Source organism: Mercenaria mercenaria, chromosome 17 (genome assembly GCF_021730395.1).
Source record: "Mercenaria mercenaria strain notata chromosome 17, MADL_Memer_1, whole genome shotgun sequence".
Lineage (NCBI taxonomy): Eukaryota > Metazoa > Mollusca > Bivalvia > Venerida > Veneridae > Mercenaria > Mercenaria mercenaria.
Window position 1 is genome coordinate 61,374,711 of NC_069377.1, and position 25,380 is coordinate 61,400,090.

The 25,380-nt window shown below is 34.6% G+C and overlaps 1 protein-coding gene across 1 annotated transcript in view; it reads right to left on the reverse strand.

Moving 5' to 3' along the window:
• Nucleotides 1-422: 422 nt before the first annotated feature.
• Nucleotides 423-25,380, reverse strand: part of LOC123536805 (uncharacterized) — a 30,643-nt gene continuing 5,685 nt past the window's right edge. The window contains exons 2-4 of the mRNA XM_045320247.2: nucleotides 2,332-2,397; nucleotides 1,403-1,494; nucleotides 423-537 (exon numbers count right to left, since the gene is read on the reverse strand). Of these exons, the coding sequence (XP_045176182.2) occupies nucleotides 452-537; nucleotides 1,403-1,494; nucleotides 2,332-2,397 (244 nt within the window). The 3' untranslated portion in view covers nucleotides 423-451. The remainder of the gene's footprint in view (nucleotides 538-1,402; nucleotides 1,495-2,331; nucleotides 2,398-25,380) is intronic.

Here is a 25,380-nt window from a genome sequence, read left to right on the forward strand (position 1 = left end):
CATTTTTATTATTACTGTTGTTTTTTACTTGATACTGAAAGAATCTTGTTTGAGATAGATCAAATAGCGATGTTTATAGGTTTTACTTAAGGAATAGATTGTGATTATGTAATAATCATCTGGAATGAAACACATTGTACTGGCTAATAGCATTTATGAGTACTTTGAACAGCCCCTAGATGGGAACTGCATTATCTTGTATTTGCTTTCCCCATTGCTGCTACACTGATTTATTTTCAATGTTGCATATTTTAAAGTAAAACATTTCTGAGAAAAAAACGTCGTTAACTAAAGGCGTCTGTTGGAGTAGTAAACGTTTTACAGTCGTACCACAACGTACGCTTTCCATGGGCAACTCCGGGGAGACGCACGTATCCTATGACGGGTGTTTAGTAATTGAACAAGTTAACAAAGATAATACTGTAACTAAGCTTTAAATACAGTTTAAACATTATTCAGTTAATGTTAGTTTCTTCTTAGCGTCATTATAACTTCTCTTTTTTCCTGGTCCATAGACTCCAAAGATATTCCGATGAGCTGAAAATAAAAAAGGAACATTTGAATTGGTTAAATGTGGAAAAACTTATACATGAATTTAAGTTTCAACACAGCCGCGATGGTACTAGTGCAAAACACATCATATTTAGTCAGGAATTCGGTATTCGAAATGATGAGTAGGTCAGTATTTTAACCATATATAACACATACAAACTTGCATTATCTGTCAGGTAGAGTACAACATAATGTTGTTCGGCCAAATACGTAACAATGTTTGGAGAAGGATTTAATAAGTCATTCTTCTCATTTTTTATTAAGAAGCATATAATCATCAGAATATGTTGTTTTTGTTGTATCTCTTATTTTATATCGTTAGCATTAAGATATGTGCTATCATTATAAGTAAATAAGGCAAAAGGAATCTGTCCATCAAGGGCGAGAGTTCTAAATTTTTATGATTTTGACAACTTTTTATAACAAGAACCAGTGCTAGTAAAACAATTAAATTTGTGCATACAAATACACACACGCGCACGTACGTACTCTTGCACGCACGCATGTACACTCGTTTTGTATCATTAATAGAAACAAAGTAAATTGAGCCCGCCCGCTAAGCTCAGTAGGTAAGAGCGTTGGTCTACGGATCTCGGGGTCGCGAGTTCGATCCTCGGGCGGTGCGTATGTTCTCCGTGACTATTTCATAAACGACATTGTGTCTGAAATCATAAGTCCTCCACCTCTGATTCATGTGGGGAAGTTGGCAGTTACTTGCGGAGAACAGGTTTGTACTGGTACAGAATCCAGGAATACTGGTTAAGTTAACTGCCCGCCGTTACATGACTGAAATACTGTTGAAAAACGGCGTTAAACACAAAACAAACAAACAAAAAACAAAGTAAATTACCAATCAATGCTCTCACTAGCCCAGATGCAACAAACATTCTTGAACCATATCCTGCATCCGTCATCTGCATGTAATGATAGCGGCGTGCTGACCTAGGAAAAACAGCATCTTGTAATAAATTTCTTTACAAATACGGGGATATTAATGAAATTGTTTGCAAGAAAGAAATTCAGAATATGAATTAGCGTTACACATTTTACGTGGATTCCGAGACTTTTCATTTAGAAAGCAAAATGTGTATCTTTTGAAAAAATGAAAAATATTGATATAACATTGATAGCGCATAGGGTTATTACAATAGTAGCTTGATCAGAGATGCTGTATTCGATTCGAGTGGATTTTGCCAGGTTCGATCATACGAGGCGCGCGAGCGCAAGCGCCTCGTGTAATCGAATCTCGCAAAATCCATGAGAGCCGAATACAAAATCCCAGATCTGGCTACTGTTATAATGACCCTCCACCTTTTTGTTTGTTCTAAATCTTTAATGTTTATCGATGTTTAAATAGAACTGAGTGTAGCTTTTGTGTGCGCTATTTGTAGAACTGTGTCAGGTCATGTATATATTTAAAGGTACAATACGGATTTGTTTTCTGCCTGTTCGTATTTACTTGTGAAATGCAAGCCGTATTTTGACATAATTTATATAAGTACATGTATATAATAAAGTATATTATCTGTCTTAGATTTTGGCAAAGTATATCCATCATTATACCACCACTATGTTTAAAATTGTAAGAAAAGAAACACATTTGCATTAAACTGGTACTTCCCAATAGTTTAAAAAAAATTATCGAAATCGACCATTTGTCTTGAAACCGACTGAATATATTAACAATTACAGATTTATCAGGGCTGAAGCGGAGAGGCGATTATCTGTGATTCAGTATGGAGTGGTTTTTGTTTTTCAGAAAGACAAAACATTTATTACCTTGCTAACCACGGATGGTAGAATGACGAATAACCTGCTCGTTTTATCTGCTGTTCTCCAAGAAATCTGGAATAGAGAGGAAAGGAAAGATTTATGATTGTATTATATAAGCATAGCAATGAAACAAAAAAGGTCAAACGATATTGTCAATTTGAACATATGTGACTAAAAGCTAAATAAATACTATATTTCACAAATACCAGAAATATTCTCTATATTCGATATAAAATGCTCGAACAAGGATCGGACCTCCAATTCAGACAACCATCAAAAATTCGTACTTGTCATGATTCTTAGGTTATTAGCTTTGTATCGCAAATATGCACGAGTATTGCGCGACTTTAGGAGCGCAATATTCTTTCGCTAAAGAACGAGTGCACATTTCCCGATTCAAATGTAATAACCTTTTTTATTACATACGTATATACACGTATAAATGTAATGCAAATATTACGAAATAACCTGACTAAGACTGACAATACTGAACTAAATAGAAGAACTAACGAAACGACACATATTAAAACGTCACACACTCTATATGAAATTCAGGCGCCAGTGTATAGAAAATATTGACGTTTAAGCTGCCATTGTAACTTAAATGAGTATGTAATAAAACATTATTATTCATCCGTACAATATTACACACTGTATTAGATCAATTGCGAACATCATATGATACAGATAGAGCTAATACAAAGCATAACTGACCTAATATGAGAAAAACAGGGCCAATACGAGAAAACAGGGCCAATACGGAATTCAAGCATTTTGATTGGTTCAAAAGAGAGGGCCAATACGGAGAAGTCACTTCCGTTAGATTTTTAAATGACGCCATTTTGTTTTACATCAGAACAGAACAGAACAGAACAGAACAGAACATTTATTAATTTACACAACATGTACATCGTTAAATAACATATACATACAGTATATATACAAACACAAACAATTGGTCACGACTTGAATAGATAAAACAAGAGGGCCATGATGGCCCTATATCGCTCACCTGTTATCATTGCACCTGAGGACAAGAAGGTCCTCAGAAAAAATATCTCGTCGAAAGGACAGTAACAACAAAGGGAAGAAATCTAACCGAAAAGAAAAAAAATTCTTACAAGGTACAGATATGTCAAAATTCACCTAAAAATTGGAGGATACCATCCATATTGTACCAAAGTAAAGTGGTCTCGGTTTTTCCCTACGGCCAATAATAAAAAAGTTACTAAAAATAAGCTATTTTTAGTAACGTAAAAGGGAAGTAATTAAAAACAATTATTGTAAGTGAACAAAAGAAGGATCTGCCAAATAAATCTGTTGACATAAATGAAATTTCAGATCAGTATCTTCATTAGTTACGGAGATATACCCATTTTAATTTGAAATAAAGGGAGGTATTTTGACATAAAATCAGTCCATAGTTATCTACCCTGATTGGCTCAGTCCAACTAATGACAATAATGAAATTTCAAATAAGTCCTATAAGTACTAACTGATATAAATCCATTTTGATTACAATCAGGGGAGGTAATCAAATATAAAATAACTCTACCTAACTCAACCTACGATTGGATCTGATTTGTCATGGAATCCAAGATTTATTGTTGTTGAAGATATTTTGGAAGTTTGTATCAAATAAAACCATAAATGAAGTCTCTGTATGGCTGCAAAAGCCAAAATAGCCAATTTTGGACCTTTAAGGGGCCATAACTCTGGAACCCATGATGGAATCTGGCCAGTTCAAAAAAGGAATCAAGATCTTGTGGTGATACAAGTTGTGTGCAAGTTTGGTTAAAATAAAATCATAAATAAAGCTGCTATTGTGCAGACAAGGTAAAAATAGCTAATTTTGGGCCTTTCAGGGGCCATAACTCTGGAACCCATAACGGAATCTGGCCGGTTCAAGAAAGGAACCAAGATCTTATGGTGATACAAGTTGTGTGCCAGTATGGTAAAAATCAAATCATAAATAAAGCTGCTATTGTGCAGACAAGGTCAAAATAGCTAATTTTGGCCCTTTCAGGGGCCATAACTCTGGAACCCATAATGGGATCTGGCCAGTTCAAGAAAGGAATCGAGATCTTATGGTGATACAAGTTGTGTGCAAGTTTTGTTAAAATAGAATCATAAACGAAACCACTATCGTGCAGACACGAAATTATTGACGCACGGACGCACGCACGGACGGACGGACGCACGCACGGACTGACGACGGACGACGGACGAAGGGTGATCACAAAAGCTCACCTTGTCACTATGTGACAGGTGAGCTAACAACACATAATATTAATATTTAGAGGATGATCTGGCTACCACAATAATATTACCTTTGAATTAACAAATTTCTACGATTGAAGGAAAGTTTAATAAATTTACTTAGTTTGACAAGAGTATTTCTATCATTGCACTTAAACAATTCAATTAGCTTATACATACTTGGTCTATTATAGTAATATCGTTTAATATAACTGCGTCTTAGATCATCAAAGCATGGACATTTACAAAGAAAATGTAGTTCATCGTCAATATCATTTAAATTGCAATACATACAAAGACGTTCATTTCTAGGTATTATATTTGTTCCATATCTGCCTGTTTGAATTCTTAATGAATGTGATGACACTCGCAGTCGAACAAGACAATTCCTAAGATCAGATGGTAGTTTATCAAGATAGTATTCATAACCAAACGTGACCTTAAAATGATCATATAAATGTAGTACAGAGCTAGAAGACTTACTATTACACCATTCTTGTAGAAAACAATCAATCAATCTTTGTTTAAAATTGTCTAAAAATAAAGTTTCAATCACAAGCGATGGATTTTCAAATACAAAATTAAATCCATAATCACATAATCACATAACAACTTCTTAACACTGTACACCCAATTTTTCTTTCCATTTAGACAATCTTCATATGACATATAATAAACAGTTTTCAAAATTATGTTATCGGTTTTACGTACTGTAAACCAGTATTTTATTATACGTAAATATCTTGATATGTATAATGGGTATCGCCCTAATTTGATGTACTCATTTTGACATTAAGAATTGTCTTTAAACATTTTAGGTGTATTCTTTCTATTTCTTTTGATTTACCAAAGCCCCATATTTCAGTTGAATAATTTAGTATGGATCCAACAAAGGAATCAAATAATTGGCACAGTATTTTAGGTTTCATTTTAAACTTTCTACAATTGATTACTAAAACGTTTAATGCTTTTAAGGCTTTACCGGCTAGCTGCTGTTGGTTTAATTAAAAACTATACCGAGATAATTAAAATCATTAACTGCTTCTAATCGATTTCCATTATATGTAAAAACTTCTTTTTCAAGCAGACCACCTCGTTTTCGAAACACCATAGCTTTAGTTTTATGTACATTAACCTCTAGACTCCCATGTTTTACAATAAGTACACAGCAATTCAAGACTTGTATTTATTTCTTCAGGAGACTTGCCAAGAATAACCATGTCGTCAGCAAATAACAGTAAAATAAGTACAATGTCATCAAAAGAAAGACCAGAGTTTATGTCATTTTGGATAAATAATTCTAAATCTTCAACAAACAAAGAAAAAAGCACTGGCGAAATTACCTCCCCTTGACCGTACGGTAATCCTACCGCGTATTCAAAAAAGTCAGAGTATGTATTACATGATCGAACGCATGATTTAACCTTTTCATACATCTTTTATCATTCTCAATATTTTACCATCAATACCAAGCTTATATACTTTAAGCCACAGTGCATTCCTATAAATACAGTCATACGCCATTTTTAGATCCACAAGAAACACAGTATAGTATTTTATTCTCATTCAGATATTTTTGTACTAGATTCAAAAGTATAAAAAGAGCGTCAACTGTAGACCGACCTTTCCTGAATCCAAACTGTGCATCAGAAATAGTATTATTTTGATCACAAAAATCCACAATTCGTTTATTTAAGACAGATGTGAAGAGTTTAGACATACAACTTACTAGAGTTATCCCCCTGTAATTTTTAACATGATCTTTATCTCTTTATGTAAAGGAACTATTACACCCTCTGTCCATTTTTCTGGAAAAAATCCACTACTTAAAATTCCATTAAAAATATCGCAAATATGCGAAGATAATATATCAATTGATTCCATAAAATATTCATTGAGTAAAAAATCATTACCACAAGATTTGTTTCTTTTAAGAGTTTTAACAGCTGTAAGAATTTCTTCTAACGAGATAGGACCATTTAATAAAATATCATCAATAGCATCAATATTTTCATTAAAATCATGATTTGCTGCAAAATTTTCAGCTTCAGGATTCTCACTTTTGAAAACATCATTACTTAATTCTGAAAAGTGGTTAAAAAACGACTCGAGAATAATTCCATTATCGGAACGGCTCGTTTTTGTTTTAAAATATTTCCAAAAATCCTTTGGCTTCAAAAATTTAAGTTTTTCCATTTTGACAACTGTTTTACCTTAAATAATCTACGATTTTTTTACAATCTTTTTATATTCGGTTTTAAGTGCACAAAAATTGTGTCTGCTGTCATTTGATTTACACCTTTTAAAATGCGCTGTGCCTCCAAATACCGTTGCTTTACCTGCAAACACTCGTCATCGAACCATTCTTTATCGTTTACTGGATTATCATTAAAATGTGGCGACTCATTATTTGAGTCTAATGGCTTAAAAATATGCAGTGCACAATAAGGTTACACCCTCGCACAGCGTGGTGTGTGGTACTCGCCTGAAGCATTCATTTTGTTCGGTTAACACAATAAACTTCATATGACGATTTTTCCAGTTTTCGATGATGGAGGAAGACCCTAGGTGCCCCTTTAGACATTGTTTCAGGCATGGACGTGCTCCTGGGTAGAAACACCGACCTTCCGTCAGCCAGCTGGATGACTTTTTCACATGAAGAATTCAACACCCCAAGCGAAATTTCGAACCACATCGATGAGGGAAATGTGATTCAAAATCAACAAAACCACTCAGCCATGTATGCCCTCTCGCCGGAAGCTATGCAAGTTCCCATACAACTTTGTCATCAATGCTCATTTTTACTAGTGATACTTCTACTGAAAAAAATAACTTAACCTTGTACTTTTGGTTTCACCACAGGATTTAAAATAATTATAAAACCTCCGTCTTCTTATGGTGCATGGGTGTTTTGGAATTTCGGTTGCTATTACACAAATAACATCTACTTGTAAAATGTGGTAGAATTTGTTTTGTATTAGATTACTGATTTACAATATACTAAACTTTATTTTCTAGTTTCTGCAATGATTTTCAACTATTCTTAACTACTTATTAGGCAATCATTTTTTCTCTCATGGAATAGCACATAATTATATAATTTGTACGAAACTGTGATCATATCTGTAACCGGGTTGATTAGGCACCACTATGTTAGCTATCTACTACGGCTATATATTTATACGTAGTGTTGTCCCAGTACTGCGGTAAGTGTATATGTATTATGTACCTTCTTTGTATTCAAATATCGTTTTTTCAGAAACAAAGCACACATTTTATAGCTTTGTCAGCTTTTGGTTGAACACTGTGGCATCTTTAATCTTTAATAAAACACGTGCCGTCGTGTAAAAATTGATTACATATTAACAAAGTGTATCCTCAAGCGATTTCATTTAAATTAAAACACATTTAAATAATCTTTAAACATAGCGTGTTTTATTCCCATAAGGCACTTGCTAACTAAATTTGAACTTCTCGTCTTCCAAGACATTACTTGGCGTAGTAATAAGCGATCCCAGAAGCCCATAAAACTTGTAACAGTATAATCAAAATAGTAAAATATTTCATGTAAGGAGGAATCTAATTTGAATCTGTAAATTCCACTGAGAAAATATCTGTCAGATGATAATGAAAAGTGCACTTTTTGTGTGCAGAAACGGTACCACTGGAAGACATGAATATGAGTTCAAACTTTTTTCCTATGAATGAACCTCTTGTATTGAAATGGTACCAGTGGAAGGAATGAAAATGAGTTCAAACTAGTTTCCTATGGATGAACCTCTTGTATTGCAATGGTACCACTGGGAGAGATGGATATGAGTTCGAACTATTTTCCTATGAGTGAACCTCTTGTATTGAAATGGTACCACTGGGAGAGATGGATACGGGTTCGAAGTACTTTCCTATGAATGAACCTCTTGTATTGTAATGGTACCAGTGGAAGGAATTAAAATGAGTTCAGACTAGTTTCCTAAGAATTAACCTCTTGTATTGAAATGGTACCACTGGGAGAGATGGATATGAGTTCGAACTATTTTCCTAAGAATGGACCTCTTGTATTGAAATGGTACCACTGGGAGGTATGAAAATGAGTTCGAGACATATTTCCTATGAATAAATCTCTTGTATTGAAATGATACTTGTGGGAGAAATGACAATGTGTTCGATACTATTTTCAAGTGAAATACTCTCTTGTATTGAAATGTTACTAGTAGGAGGGATGAAAAGGAGTTCGAAACTATTTTATTTTGATTAAATCTCTTGTATTTAAATGGCACCAGTGGTAGGGATGAAAATGAGTTCGAAAATGAACTTCTTGTGTTGAAATTGTACTAGTGAGAGAGATGAAAATGAGTTCGAAACTATTTCCGGTGAAATAACCTCTTGTTTTGAAAAATTTACTAGTGTGAGAGATGAAAATAAGTTCGAACCTATTTGCCTATTAATAAATCTCTTGTACGAGGGTCCTGCAAAAGTTGTGTCATAGTATTCCCCCTTTACCGAAACACATTTTTGTACCATTTTTACCCAGTCGCGATAAGCAGATAAAAAGTCTTCTTTTTGGTATCTATTTGAGGCACTGATAAATGGCACTGCCAAGAGAACTTCTGGACTTGTATTTCTTTCCAGAAAGCATTTTCTTAAGCCTTGGAAATAAAAAAAGGTCACAGGGACTCAAGTCAGGTGAATATGTCCGATGGTTTACAATTTCTACCTTTCCAGAAGGAAAATAAGAATTAACAACCTCGCACTTGTGAGAGGAGGCGTTGTCGTGTATAAGATTGACTCATGACACTCCTTTGCTTGAATGTTTCTTGTTGAAAAGCTTTTTCACTCTCTTCAGTACAGAGTTCTTGTAGAATCGTCCAGTGACTGTATGACCAGATGGACAAGGCACTTGAAGGACTGGCCCACTAGAATTGAAGAATATTGCGTACAACATCTTATTCGAACTTATGGTTCTCTTGGCAATAAAGGGGCGTTGATCTTTTCGCTTTCATTGCTTATTGTCAGACCTTTTCTGTGGATCAAACTTGAGCACCTAGGTTTCGTAGCCTGTTAGCAAGCTATAAATAATCCAACTATCACAGCCGTTGTATAATTTAAAAAGTTTCCGGGCATATTTAAGGCGTTGTTTCGTTTACTCCTCAGTGAGCAAATGAGGTACCCACCTAGCGCAAACCTTTTTCAGGTCCAAACGCGTTTTCAGAATTTTGTGCACACTGTCTACTGATGTGCCCGTACAACTGGCTATATTTTTCACCGACAGTCGCGAATCCTGTTCGACCACAGCTTTACAGCAGCGATGTTTGACAATAGAGGTTTTATGCCTACAAGAACGGCTATCATCGTCTACAGATAATTTCCCAGCTTTAAAAGCTTTAACCCACCTAAAAATGCGTACATTGAAATGGCCTAATACGGCATTAAATAAAGCTAAGAATTTCAGTCTTTTCGTCCATTTTGCAATGTGACAAGTAAATTGGTCAGTTTATATGACTGCATGTATTTCTATTGGAAATAACTCGGTCATTTGAAAAGCAATTTCCACGAAATAAACGGACATCGTTAGCTATTGGACACATTAAGGGCAATGAAACTGGAATTAAACTACGGAAGCCCATTAGTGGCAGAACTTTTTGCAGGACTCTCGTATTATAAATGGCACCAATGGGAGGGCTGAAAATGAGTTCGAACCTATTTTCCTATGAATAAATCTCTTGTGTTTAAATGGTACCAGATATTTGATAAAAATCAGTTCAAAAGTATCTTCCTATGACTGATTCTCTCGTATTGAAATGGTACCTCTTCCAGTGGGAGACATGAAAATGACTTTAAAAATGAACCTCTTCTTGTGTTGAAATGGTACTAGTAGAAGAAATGAAAATGAGTTTGAAGATGAATCTATGAGCCTCTTGTATTGAAATAGTTCTTCTTGGAGGGATGAAAATGAGGTCAATTTTATTTTCCTATGAATGAATCTCTTGTTTTGCAATGGTACCATCGGGAGAGATGAAAATGAGTTCGAAACTATTTTCAAGTGAAATAATCTCTTGTATTGAAATTGCACCAGTGGAATTGGTGAAAATGTATTCGAAACTGTTTTCCTATGAATAAATCTGTCGTGTTGAAATGGTACCTGGTCCAGTGGGAGGAATAACAAGAGCTGTCACAGGACACAGCGCGCTCGACTATTTCGATGCTGGATAGTGAAACTGGGCACACATCTGAGGAAGCTGGAACAGTTACTGGAGTATTTAATGATTCCGATGTGGATGGAGGTATTGGACAATAGCTTGAGTCTGTGTCAAAAGTATTAAGTAATAAGAGAGATAAAATGTATATAAAAACATTAAATAAGTATAATTCTAAACAAAAAGGGGGCATAATTCGTGATATATTTTTGCAAGAGTGTGTCATATGATGTGGGTGATGATGTGGAACAACTACTTTAAGTTTGAATCAAATCCAATTGGTAATAACTGAGATAGAGTGAAAGTGCACTAAAACTTTAACCTGAAATTCTACGTAAAAAGGGAAGATAAATTATGAAATAATGGTTCTATAGTTATGGTCCTTGTGTCATATGATGTGAGTGATGATGCTGAACAACTATTTTAAGTTTGAATCATATCATCTCTATAATAACAGAGATACAGTGAAAATTTATCAAACTTAACCTTAAATTCTAGTAAAATGGGGGCATAATTCATGCAAAATTGGTGCTAGAGTTATGGACCTTATGTCATATGATGTGGGTGGTGATGTGGAACAACAATTTTAAGTTTGAATCAAATCCATTTGTAATAACTCACATAAAGTTGAAGTGCATTAACACTTTAACCTGAAATTTTAAGTAAAAAGGGGGATAATTCATGAGATGTTGGTGTGAGAGTTATGGCCTTTGTGCCATATGATGTGGGTGATGATGAGGAATAATTATTTTTATTAATTATTTTAAGTTTGAAACAAATCTATCCAGTAATTACAGAGATAAAGAAAATGTGCACAGAAACTTTAACCAAGGTGCGGAAAGACGCCGACGCCGACGCCTGCTCGAGTAGGACAATTCAGTCCAGCTAAAATCAGTTCGAAACTATTTTCCTATGAATGAATCTCTTTCTTGAAATGGTTCTAGTAAGAGAGTTGTAAAAGAGTTAGAAACTATCTTCCTATGTAAATAAATGTCTTGTATTGAAATGGTACCAGTAGGAGGAAAACTGTCTTCCTATGACTGATTATCTCGTATTGAAATGGTATCTGATCCAGTGGGTGATATGAAAATGACTTTAAAAATGAACCTCTTCTTGTATTGAAATGGTACTAGTCGGAGGGATAAAAATGAGTTCGAAACTATTTTCCTATGAATTAATCTCTTTTGCTGAAATGGTACCAGTGTGAGAGATGAAAATGGGATCTATTGATGAATCTTTTGTGTTGAAATGGTAACAGTGCGAGTTAGAAAGTATTTTCATATGAATGAATCTATTGTGTTTAAATGGTACTTGTGGGAGAGATAAAAATGGGCTCCAAACTATTTTTCTATACAATACAATACAATAAACACAACACAACACAACACAACACAAAGGGGTAAGTTCACTAATGGTCAAAATTTGCCCAATCTCAGAAACAGATAAATTACACACATATGATAGAGAATATATATTCTGTTCAAATACCTGACTCATTTCCAGCTGAAGGACATCATAATGGTTGCTATGTCAACAATGCTAACTACCTTAAATCCCTTTTTACTGCAAAATTGGCATTTAATAATGTGTTACTAAAAGCAAACACTGCTGTTATAAACATTAACAACACAACACTGATGAAATGCAAGTTGCTTCGATTTCCATCCTATCTTAGGCTATGTTGCTATGGTAACCATGCATATTTGAGACAAAACATTCTTTTAGTTTTAAATATTACAACAGTAAATGCTCTATACAAAATTAAGCAGACTATAACTTGTCATGAAATAATTATCAGAATAATTTGTAAAATAGCAGACAGTCAAATAATTTGATGTTGTCATGGTAACAACAATGTCAATATCATTGAATATTTCACTTAGAGCTAAATTACCCGTTTTTGTCTCGATCCTAGGACCTTCAGTACGCGAAGCGAGCGCTCTACCGTTGAGTCACATGGACTACCAACAGTTACGCGTGTAAAACTAATATATATTTCTAATTGGCTTTATCTATAGCAGTTGTCTGTCATTTCCAGCGGAAAAACAATTTGTGTGCGTTTTCATGATATGGTGTTCGTTATTGGGGTATACATTTTATGACATATTGTAAGATTTTTTTGTACTTATTTACATTTTAAATGAAATTAGGGCGATTCCAGAATTAACTGTAAGGGGGTGTCGGACGGCAATCGAATTTTTTATTGACGGGTGGTGGGGTCCATCGGAAAATCATAATTATGGGGAGGGGGGGGGGGGGGTCCATCAGAAAATCATAATTATGGGTGGTGGTCCTCAGAAAATTCGTCTTTATGGTTGGTGGGTTGATTGTAAAAATATTGAAAATATGTATGGGTGGGTGTTTGATCACCTCTCTTAATAACTTAAGGATATTTTCCTTTCTTTTTAACTAGAAGTCGCTACTTTACTGACCGCGATACACGGAACGCAATTTTTATTATCATTTTTATTTCTGTTCATTAAATATTTCATTTTTCTGTCTCGTTCCCGTTGAATTTACAGTCAGCGTCCTTAATCGCCGAAAGTTTGTCCATCAACATTTCCTGATGTAACAGAATCGTGTCACCGATTATGTACGATATCTCGCACTTGTGTTAGAATTCAATAATACCCGTGAAGACCGATTGATAATTCCATTTTTCCCGCCTTTCATTCTGACAAGCATGACGTTTGTTATGCCAGCAGTGACGGATGTTTCTCATACGCCGTGAAAAGAAATAGAATGAAGCTTAATGAAACCGAGGCTAGCCGAAACGAAAACATGCGTGAATTGAGTAAAAAAAATTGCATGAAGATCAGTCGAATTTTTTCATGCTCACACAAATATTTTAAACGGGCGTGCAGATTCCACTTAAAATCGTATGTTAATCAATCAATGATACCGATTTCATTATCCGATGCAGACGTAAATAACATATCGTCATCATCCATATTAAGGACATATTTGCCTTATAGATTATATATAGCAATAGATTTCTGATATCTAATTTTTTCTTCTTTGTTGTCGTACGATCTGAAGGTCAGTGCCTTTAAAACAAGTTTACTAAAACATGTACTGTGTGAAATTATTATTCTAAAACCGGTTGACAAAATTTCCATAAATCATGTCCAAAGAAAAGATAAGTCTTATCGGCGTCGGGGCATGATACGTGTATGTTTTAATGACTCGACATGATTCTTCCGAAACCATATTTCAGTACATTGTTCGGAAGATTTTCCTAAGGTTTGGTTGAAAACACGTACATATGAGAACGTTAAGATGGAAACGTGAATAAAGTGAAAGCATGCATATGCATAAATATCGGGCCGTCTTAATAGAACCGGAAGCAGACGTTTCTTCTTTGTATTTTGGCGGGAAAACTGCACGTGCCTTCAATGATGCTCCTTCGGTAATGACCACGTGCTTATAGAAAATTACGTATTGGCGTTATATTTTCGCGTCACCAGAAACGTTACTGTGTTAACACTTTCATGTAATTGTAAACAAACTGCTCTATAACCAAACGAAAATGCATGCTTAAAAGCTTGACTTTATATCGTGTCTGTGGATCTACGTCCGTGACAGGCTCTTATAATAGTTTTCATTCGAGTTCTTAATATTATATTTATGTGTTCAACTTTTATAAAGAAAGGATGTTTACGTTTAAACACTAACAGGCATGTGATGACGATTGTTTCACCGGTAACCGAACATGTTTTACGGATGAGCTTATAATAAATCAGGTGGGTGGGGTATAGACATTTTTCTGCTCCGATCCTTCCACCTGGAAACGTATTTTATCAAATGTCAGCATCTGCGCATTTGTGTACCAAACTTATACATACACCATTTTGTTGGTATTTAACTAACATTTCACTGATACAAATATCTTTTTGGTACACGGATGCGCTGATACTGAATTATTCACCTGAACAATAAAACATAGCGAAAATTCAGGTTTTTTGGCGAAACTAGGATTGGATTGAAGCGATGTAAATATTCACATACTGTGGATAGAACTGATCTATTGATGTTTTTAAGAAGCTGTAAGGTCAGTCTATTTGAAAGAAGACGTAAATGATATTTTTTTAAGTATTTAATATATTTGAAATTACAGGGCAAAATAGTAGGGTTAGTGAACTTACCCCTTTATTTTTTAAAATAGGCTTGTATTTAAACATTTATTCTAACACAATCCACAGCAATTGCTATATAAACATATAGCGAAATCGCCTATACATGAATCTACAATAAAATATGGCTGGCTGTTACATTTCACCCCCTATGATTGTGACATTAGAGATTCTACTTCAGTTCTATTACATACGAATTATTTCAGGGCCAAACGGTTGAAAACAGCATTTCAAAAAAATAAATATGATAAAAAATCATACTGACATATGTGTAGGACCGTAAAACACGTTTTGATCTCTACGAACGAATTCAATTAGCTCAATTATGATTCAGCGGTGACGTCATAAATGTATGACAAAGTATGACGTCATAATGATGTGACGTCATATAAAAGTTAAGTTCGTCACTCGTAACACAGGGTCAAATCGCCTAATTTGATGATTCTATTCATAATTAGTTTGCGAGCTGTTAGATTACTTATTTATAATACTTCTCAAAATTCTGATAAAAAAGAAAAAATATCTATACGTTCCATTAACTGTGCAACACTTTCTAAACATAGGGGGTAAATTGTAACAGCATATGACCCGAATGACGTATTACGCTGAAAATGTAGTACTGTAAAATAAAATTATTTGCGTTGTTAGAATCGAAATAATAAATATGTTCCAATAATTTTATCACTTAATAAAATATGGGCAGTCGTTTGGATGCGAATAATTAAATCACTCGTGCTACGCACTCGTGATTTAATTATTACGCATCCAAACTCCTGCCCATATTTTATTAAATGATAAAATATAGGAACAGATTTATTATTTCTTAATTCTAACATGGCTCGATTTGATTTCCAGTTAAACAAAGAAGAAAATCATGCTCTATATATTCTGCGATAAACAACGGTTGACGCGCGAGAGCATTATGACGTCAATTATGACGTCAAATTGCCGCATGACGTCTGATACATTACTCCTCGCGTAAATGAAGTCCAGCATAATATTTATTAAAATATATCAATGAGCATGTCAGAATGAAAACAATCTAGGCCTTCTTGTGATTTATAGTCTAATTTACCACGGTTCATCGTTCAGATGTTTCAGTATTTAACCACTCTGGCTAACGCCCTCGTGGTTCAATTCCTACGCATCTGAACTCTGAATCGTGGTAAATCAGACGATAAACCACTCGAAGGCCTTGATTATTTGTTAAATAAAGCTGTTGACCTACGTTTTGAACATAATGCATATTTGTACAACAATGATAAAAGTGCCAGTTAGGAGAAGTATTCAAAGATGACAGATCTGAATGTAACATTAAATAAATTAGAATACAAATTGATATCAGCTTTCCCAACTATACATACTGCACTAGTGTTTGCAAGAATCTCCATATATAGTAGCATATTGTGCAACATTGTTAATTAAATGCTGTTTTCACAGGCGGAGCAATAAGTCTTTAACCATTACCCTGCTGCCGGTGTAATGAAGTATTTCGACCCCCATAGAATAATGACCCCCCGGTCATTATTCTATAGAAAATGTGACCCCCCGGTCATAGTATTATGACCTCCAGATCATAGTACTATGACTCCCCCAAGTGAAGTAAACTGAACCTCACGAAGAATATTGACTCCCATAAAAAAACGACCCCCGGTCATTTGGTCAAATTTAGTGATAACTCATGTATCTAAGGCCTAATTGCTGCATTTTATGCCCCCACTCGGGGGAGGGGGGCATATAGATTTGCCCTTGTCCGTCCGTCCGTCCTTCCGTTTGACCATTATCCCCAGATACCATCACTTGACACAGAAATCAGAGCATTCCGCAACGGGAAAAGGGATTCTATTTCTAGACGCTGTATCTTGGTGTATACATTTTTTTCAGGAAATTAACAATTCACAATACGTTCACAAAACACACCAGTGTCAATAATCCCTGCAAACTTCGGTATGAAGTAATTCTTCAGAAGAAAACTGCACAAGAAACTGCTAGCATAGAACTTAGTATTAATAGAAGTTGCAATATTTAGCAGTGGCAGTAAAGTGCGACAGCGACAACAATAGAAAGTAGTAGTAGTAGTAGTAGTAGTGGCAGTGGTAGTGGCAGTTGCAGTAGCAGCAGCAGCAGCAGCAGCAGCAGCAGCAGAGGAATAAGTGACAGCAACAACAGCAGCAGGAGAAGAAGAGGTAGATGTACAAGACGTATTAGTGGAAGCAGGTATAGTAGTATCAGTAGTAGCAGTTGTAGTAGTAGTAGTAGTAGTAGAAGTGGTAGTAGTAGTAGTAGTAGTAGTAGTAGTAGAAGAAGAAGAAGTACATGTAGTAATAGCAATAGAAGTAGCGGCACCAGTAGTAGTAGTACAATCAAAATGTTAACTATTGGCAATGGAGGGTATTAGAGTTGTAGATCTAGTAAAATTGTCCGTTAGGTTTGGTGGGGATCACTTTTTAATAGATATTATCGTCGAAAGTCTGTTTAGGAGCCGGTGTTTTACACGGAAAGAGTAACTTTTTTAAATAGAATAATGTCCGGGAATCGATATTGTATGAGAGTTCGAATGTAGTAATTTCGGCAGTGAGTATTTTACATGGAAGGAGTCACTTTTTCTATAGAATAATAACCGAGGTCGTTATTCTATTCATGAGATTCGAAGGGAGTCATCTTTAGGGAGTCAGTATTTTACTTGGAGGGGTCAGTTTTTCTATAGAATAATGACCGGGGGGTCGTTATTCTATAGAGTTTTCAAAGGGAGTCAGTTTTTTATAAGGGGAGTCAATATTTTACAGGAAAGGAGTCACATTTTCTATAGAATAATGACCGGGGGGTCGTTATTCTATGGGGGTCGAAATACTTCATTACACCGGCAAGTGATTCTGCCTTTGCGACCAGTGCAGACCAAGATCATCAGGCTGATCATGGTCTGGACTGTTCGCTATTTGTCAGTAAATTTTCAGAGAACACCCCTTTGAGTAATAAATGGTATTGCCCAGACTGAATGATAGACCAGTCCATTTTAGAAATTTAGCAGGGTAAAGGTTGAAGGTTAAAGCCTACACAATATAATCACAGAAAGACGATATGGACTGGTTATTGTAGTTAGTGGAACTACCACAACAATGACAACAATGAATTGTACCTAGGAATCAAAACATATGAATATATCATTCCAGAACGCTGATGGGGATTACTTTTGTTTAATAAACTGCCTAGTGAATTTGGAACATGGTGGGGGTAAGAGTGAGGTTGAGTACGCACCATGAACCGGTTAAAGCTCTCTAGTGGTGTTTTTGCCACTGACCGTTCTAAGGCGGTGCCCTACTGTGTTTCTATATTTGTTCGTTTTGTCCTTGTATGTTTGCTTTATATGTGAGTGCGTGTTGGTATTGTGCATATCTGTGTGCTGTCCTTTCGTTTTGAAGAGGCTGCGTTTTGGAATGTAGCATTCCCTGTTGTTTTTTGTACCTAGGAATCAAACCTTACGGCTGCACTCTGACTTGTATTCACGAATAAAAACCTAATGGATATAATACGGCAGAATATTAGCTTGTACCTAGGAATCAAAACTTATTCTAATATGGCTAACAATGCTTTAATCATCACAACGTTGTCGGTACGTATTCACAGGAGTATTTATACCGGCGTATTCTAAGATGGTTTTTCCAGGACGGTAATAAATACCGGAATCCGTTGTATGCAGAAAGAATGTGCTATACAGGACGTATTCTACAGCGCATATTTTACAAGACGTATTTTAATTTTGACATCATTTGCAATAATAACATGTCACTTTTCCCATACCTCATTGAGTACATACAGAAGCTGACTGGGTTGAAATCTTTGCTTTAAATACACATTAGACTTTATATTATTTGAGACAACGACACCCCTTGTTATGATGGAATATTTAGGCTTTACAAGAACGCAGCCCCTTCATACAGAAATACAGCAGTGTATGAGTATATGTATACATTATATTCTAATAAATTATAGGCAAAATACAAAGACAAGGTATGATATAAATATAGCGGAAGCAATCAAATAAAAGAACACTGTTTGGCACTCCTTTGGGACAGTTAGAACGCAATGAGAGTATAAACCGACTAATGGTGTGGTCCGAACCTCATTCTTAGAAGTCATGCAGCTTACATATACACGAAGTTTGTGAGACCCGCTTCTCTACAAGAAAAAAAACTTGCAATAGTGTTGCCAATGAAAGCGGGAAACTATCTATAAGTTTCTATGTGCTATTAAGAATAACTACCCACGTATTTGATTGCGTATTTGATAAACGAAGCAATTTATTTCAAATTTACAAAATGTAATCAACTTTTCCCAACACCATGCACTAAATCTTACGAGCACACGTGTCGTGAAATTGGTTCTTTACATACTTTGCAAGCCTTAGGGTAATTTCCATCTGATTGTATCAAACCGTAATCGAAGTTAAAAAAGGCAATTATACCGATAAATAGGAAATATATTTTTATTTGAATGTTTTTGATAAAAGATCCTTGGATGTACATGACAAGATCAAGATTCAGGAAAATCACATCCTAATACAATGTCAGACTAAGGATTCTGTGTACATGTCAATAATACGGTGTCCTTTTCGGGCCACCTTAAATTTCACTTGTAACGCGATAATCATCGTTTCTCTCTAGTTCAAGAAATACATATAGTTGTGAAATATAACAATCCTCGCGAATGTTTTAGAACGATAAATATCGTGTAAATTTCGCATGTAGAGTACTTCACGGCAAGTCGAGAGACTTGCGAAATTGAAGCACATGCGAAATTTAAGTTAGAATTTCTCGTGTCTTTAGTCCTGGGATAAAATTTCCAAGCAGAGAGAAGCGATAATAATCGCGTGTTACAAGCGAAATTTAAGGTGGCCCGAAAAGGACACCGTAAAGTAAAGTATGTTTTGTTTTTATTGGAAACGTTCAAATCATATCAAAACGAAACGTTATTATCAAAACTATCCACAAATATAAAAAATCTTTAGGAACCGAAATTATGATGACATTTCAAATTATGAGACACCGTGTTATATTTCCGCGAGTAAGCATAGTTTGTGTTGGAAAATTTAAGGCTAATAGATCTACGAGAGTAATAAATACTTGAACAAAAGCTTTGTGTAGATTTGTGCGGAAGTAACGTAAATGTAAAAAAAAATGTTTCGCCTGGTTCCATAGTTGTTTCTTCTGCCATCGCTGCCATGAAGTCGTAAATCGGACATAAAAAGAAAATTTGTCAGGGGAGTTTGCGCGCGGTGCTGTCAGCACAAATAACTTTTTATATATTTACGTCACACAGTAACAAGCAATGCAAGTCTCTTTCCGTGTAATTAAGATGAATAAGTACAATTCGTTTGCATTAGATCGCTCAGCTTAAAAGAGGAATCATTGAAACACTATTTCCAGCAAGGGAAGTGTTCGATTTCAAGAAACAGTTTTCTGACAGATTTTCTAAAACAATCACTTTTGCGAAACACGGTGTATTTCTTGAATAGTTCGGCCCTGTTATTTAGCATTGATAACGCCATAGTTGCATGAAAGAATCCATGTAAAGTTATAGTTTAAAAAAAAAAAGTTATTTCTAAAATCAAAATGTCCGAGCCGTTAGAACGCTCACTTATTTGCCATTTGTATGTATTTAGTGTATTCAAAATGCAGTAGATTGATAAAATACTTCATATCTTAAACAAAGAAAGAGCAATGAACTAAGATCCATTATCAGTGTTTCTACAAATTTTTATTATTTTAAAGTATCTGAAATGCATCAAACATTTAGAATTGTCACAAAGGTATATACAGAAATACGATATATGTTGTATTTGCGTGTTAAATTGTGCTTACTGTAAAGCTAAACTCCGTTTTAGCATTAAAATAATTTTAGAAAGCTTTCTTTGACGGCTTGTCTGACAGTTTTGTATAGGCTTAAACCGTTGGTTGCATGTGTCTGATTTTATATTAGTTCTTTCTTGTTTTTAACAACTGTCTCCAGCGGAGTGCGACTTCAGACAATTAATCGAATGAGTTTGTAAATTTTAAAATATAATTGCTCTAACAAGCACATGTTAAAATATCTTCCTGAAAATAACATGGAGAATTAAAGTATAATAAAGACAATTTCCCAATTCCACGCAAAAAGGTCTCAGACAGTTTAAATATGAATTTGCCAAATAATGTATTCCCAAGTGAATGTCGGATAACTTTTTCATTTAATTTTTACATGTTGCCAACATCTAAAACAAGGGTGTTGTGTCTTAACTTTAGTTTTATTTTGTTATAAATAAATTATAAAGTTCTCATTTTTGAGGTTAGATATAACATTTGTATTATACGGGATTTCTTTTTATAAAGTAACATTACATAGTTCCAACATCCTTATCCAAATGCTCAAGCAATTCCATGTGATAAGAAAGTATGGGGAATACTTCACATAAAACATTTAATTAATAAGTGTGAGCAATACTCCACACAATGATAGGCCATATTGCCACTTTTTAGCTTTGATGGTGACAGAAGACTCCAGGTGGCATTATTTCATCACGGGCGGGCACCTGGGTAGAACCACCGACCTTCCTTAAGCCAGCTGGATGACAATAATCTACATAATACATGTGTATCGTGCGTGATGGCAAGACTCTACACAATACATTTAGATAATAAGTGTGGGCAATATTCGGCACAAAACATGTGACAGAAGTGTGGGCCGTACTTTATACTCTAACTGTGAAAAGTAGGTGAGGAGACAATGATCTCGAACCAGAACGCCATTAAAGCCTGGTGGATGGGCTAATTTGATAGGACAAACCTTTTTAGTCTTTTATATTTGAATGATACTACATTTTCCTTCCAGACAGCATGTAAATCTTACTTTATATGAACATTTTATTTTCTCTGCCTCTAAAGTACTGCTTATCCGTGTGCTTTTTTTTGACGCACTTTTAGATTTCACATCGATATGTTGAAAATAAAGTACATGGTGTTTCAAATTACCACAGTCGTATGCATATATATTCAGAACTAGAAGACATAAAGTTTTTTGATAATATATTATTTCAGCAGAATGAAACTGTAATGTATAAAAGTCGGACTGAAGCAAATACAAATAAAGGTAATACATATTTCGTCCATTTAGAAAAGATGACCTCTCCATAGGATTTTAACATCATAAAAAGCAACACTGACTGCAAGTTCCATAACTGGTTTGCATTATCAAGATATTAACATGTAAAATGACTCCAAATGTATGTAATATGGTTGCGGCGAGAGCAATCATACACTTCCAAAAAAAAAAAGGCAGATAACAGACAAAATTGAAGTTTTCTATATAAGAGTGCTTACATCTTCTATCTAGGGGAAAGGATATTAGTATGTGGCTACTGAGGCCCATCCCATTACAACGAAAGATATAACAAGAAAACGAAAAAATAATTAATTGTTTGAGCCATTACTTCATTTTAATTGTTAGCTAGTTTGTATGATTTTCAATTTGTTTTCAAAATTGGAGAATGAAGAACGAATTAAAGTTGCTTTTCCAGATTGTTACTGTGTTCAATTATATTTTCTTCAAAATTGGAGAAAGAAGAACGAATCAAAGCTGCTTTTCCAGATTGCTTCTGTGCTCAATTATATTTTCTTCAAAATTAAGGAATGAAAAACGAATTAAAGTTGCTTTTTCAGATTGCTACTGTGCTCAATTATATTCTCTTCAGAATGAAGAACGAATTAAAGCTGCTTTTCCAGATTGCTTCTGTGCTCAATTATATTCTCTTCAAAATTGGGGAATGAAGAACGAATTAAAGTTGCTTTTTCAGATTGCTACTGTGCTCAATTATATTCTCTTCAAAATTGGGGAATGAAGAACGAATCAAAGCTGCTTTTCCAGATTGATTCTGTGCTCAATTATATTTTCTTCAAAATTGAGGAACGAAGAACGAATTAAAGTTGCTTTTCCAGATTGCTACTGTGCTCAATTATATTCTCTTCAAAATTGGGGAATGAAGAACGAATTAAAGTTGCTTTTCCAGATTGCTACTGTGCTCAATTATATTTTCTTCAAAATTGGGGAATTAAGAACGAATTAAAGTTGTTTTTCTATATGGTTACTGTGCTCAGTTCTATTTTCTTCAAAATTGGGGAATAAAGAACGAATTAAAGTTGCTTTTCCAGATTGTTACTGTGCTCAATTATATTCTCTTCAAAACTGGGGAATAAAAACCGAATTAAAGTTGCTTTCCAGATTGCTTCTGTGCTCATTTATATTCTCTTCAAAATTGGGGAATGCAGAACGCATCAAAGTTGATTTTTTCAGATTGTTACTATGCTAAATTCTATTCTCTACAAAATTGGAGAATGAAGAACGACGAATTAAAGTTGCTTTTCTAGATTTCTACTGTGCTCAATTCTATTCTCTTCAAAATTTGGGAACGAATAACGGATTAAAGATGCTATTTCAGATTGCTACTGTGCTCAATTCTATTATCTTCAAAATTGGGGAATGAAGAAAGAATTAAACTTCTTGTTGTTGTTGTTTTTTTTTCAGATTGCTACTGTGCTCAATTCTATTCTCTTCAAACTTGGGGAATGAAGAACGAATTAAAGGTCTTGTTGTTGTTGGGTTTTTCCCAGATTGTTATTGTGCTCAATTCTATTTTCTTCAAAATTGGGGAATGAAGAACGAATTAAAGTTCTTGTTGTTGTTGTTTTTTTCTGATTGCTACTGTGCTTAATTCTATTCACTTCAAAATTGGGAAAATAAAGAACGAATTAAAGTTGCTATTTCAGATTGCTACTGTGTTCAATTCTAGTCTCTTCAAAATTGGGGAATGAAGAACGAATTAAAGTTCTTGTTGTTGTTGTTGTTTTTTTTCTGATTGCTTCTGTGCTTAATTCTATTCACTTCAAAATTTGGAAATAAAGAACGAATTAAAGTTGCTATTTCAGATTGCTACTGTGCTCAATTCTATTCTCTTCAAACTTGGGGAATGAAGAACGAATTAAAGTTGCTTTTTCTCATATTGCGACTGTGCTCAATTATATTCTCTTCAAATTTGGGAATGAAGAACGGATTAAAGTTGCTTTTCCAGATTGTTACTGTACTCAATTATACTCTCTTCAAAATTGGGGAATGAAGATCGAATTAACGTTGTTTTCCAGATTGCTACTGTACTTAGTTATATTATCTTCAAAATTGAGACATGAAGAACGAACTAAAGTTGCTTTTCCTGATTGATACATGCTCAATTATTTGAGAATGAAGAACAAATTAAAGTTGCTTTTCCAGATTGTTACTGTGCTCAATTATATTCTCTTCAAAATTGGAGAATGAAGAACGAATTAAAGTTGCCTTTTCCAGATTGCTACCGTGCTCAATTCTATTCTCTTCAAAGTTGGAGAATGAAGAACGAATTAAAGTTGCTTTTCCAGATTGTTACTGTGCTCAATTATATTTTCTTCAAAATTGGGGAATGAAGACCGAATTAACGTTGTTTTCCAGATTGCTACTGTACTTAGTTATATTATCTTCAAAACTGAGACATGAAGAACGAACTAAAGTTGCTTTTCCTGATTGATACATGCTCAATTATTTGAGAATGAAGAACAAATTAAAGTTGCTTTTCAGATTGTTACTGTGCTCAATATATCTCTCAAAGTTGAGAATGAAGAACGAATTAAAGTGCTTTTCAGATTGTACTGTGCTCAATTATATTCTCTTCAAAATTGGAGAATGAAGAATGAAGTAAGGTTGCTTAAATTTCCTGATTGTTACTGTGCTCATTTTCTGTAGTGGGAACGTTGGCATAAAATCATGTATACCATGCACAGACTGTAAGCATTAGAGGATATGGACAAAACTTTAATAACATTTGTTATTGCCAGTCCGCAGTTTGATAAAGAGAGTGGCCACTCAATGTGGAGCGTGAAATTGTGTGTCACATTGCCGGAAGTTAATGTTTCTATTAGAATTTTTTTATGACGAGTAATCTAAGTACCAAAACATGCAAAACCTATTTCCTAATAGCTGTTTCCAGACAAGCCTAATTGTTTTGTTGTTGATGTTCCTGCAGTTTTTGTAGTTAAGGGGACATGTTTCTACGTTTCCGAGTACTGTCTTTTTATATAGCTTGATAAAATTGTGCGTTAAATGCTTTATATAATAGGGTTATCATTACAGTAGCTCGATCTGGGATGTTGCATTGGGCTACAGTGGATTTTGCCAGATCGGATCTCACGAGGCGCGCAATATAAACATTTTAGTAATTCTTTTGTCATAACATAGAGCTATGTTTGTATGTTGCTGTAGCAAATGTTTTTTAGTCCAGCACGAGCGTACGTATCAGTTTGAGTATTCTCAATTAGGTTATCTCATATTTTATCCAAAACAAAATTGTCCATGTCATTGAATTGCCTTATATTAAATTTTATTTTGTAAAAACATTTCATTTGTGATTTCTTTTG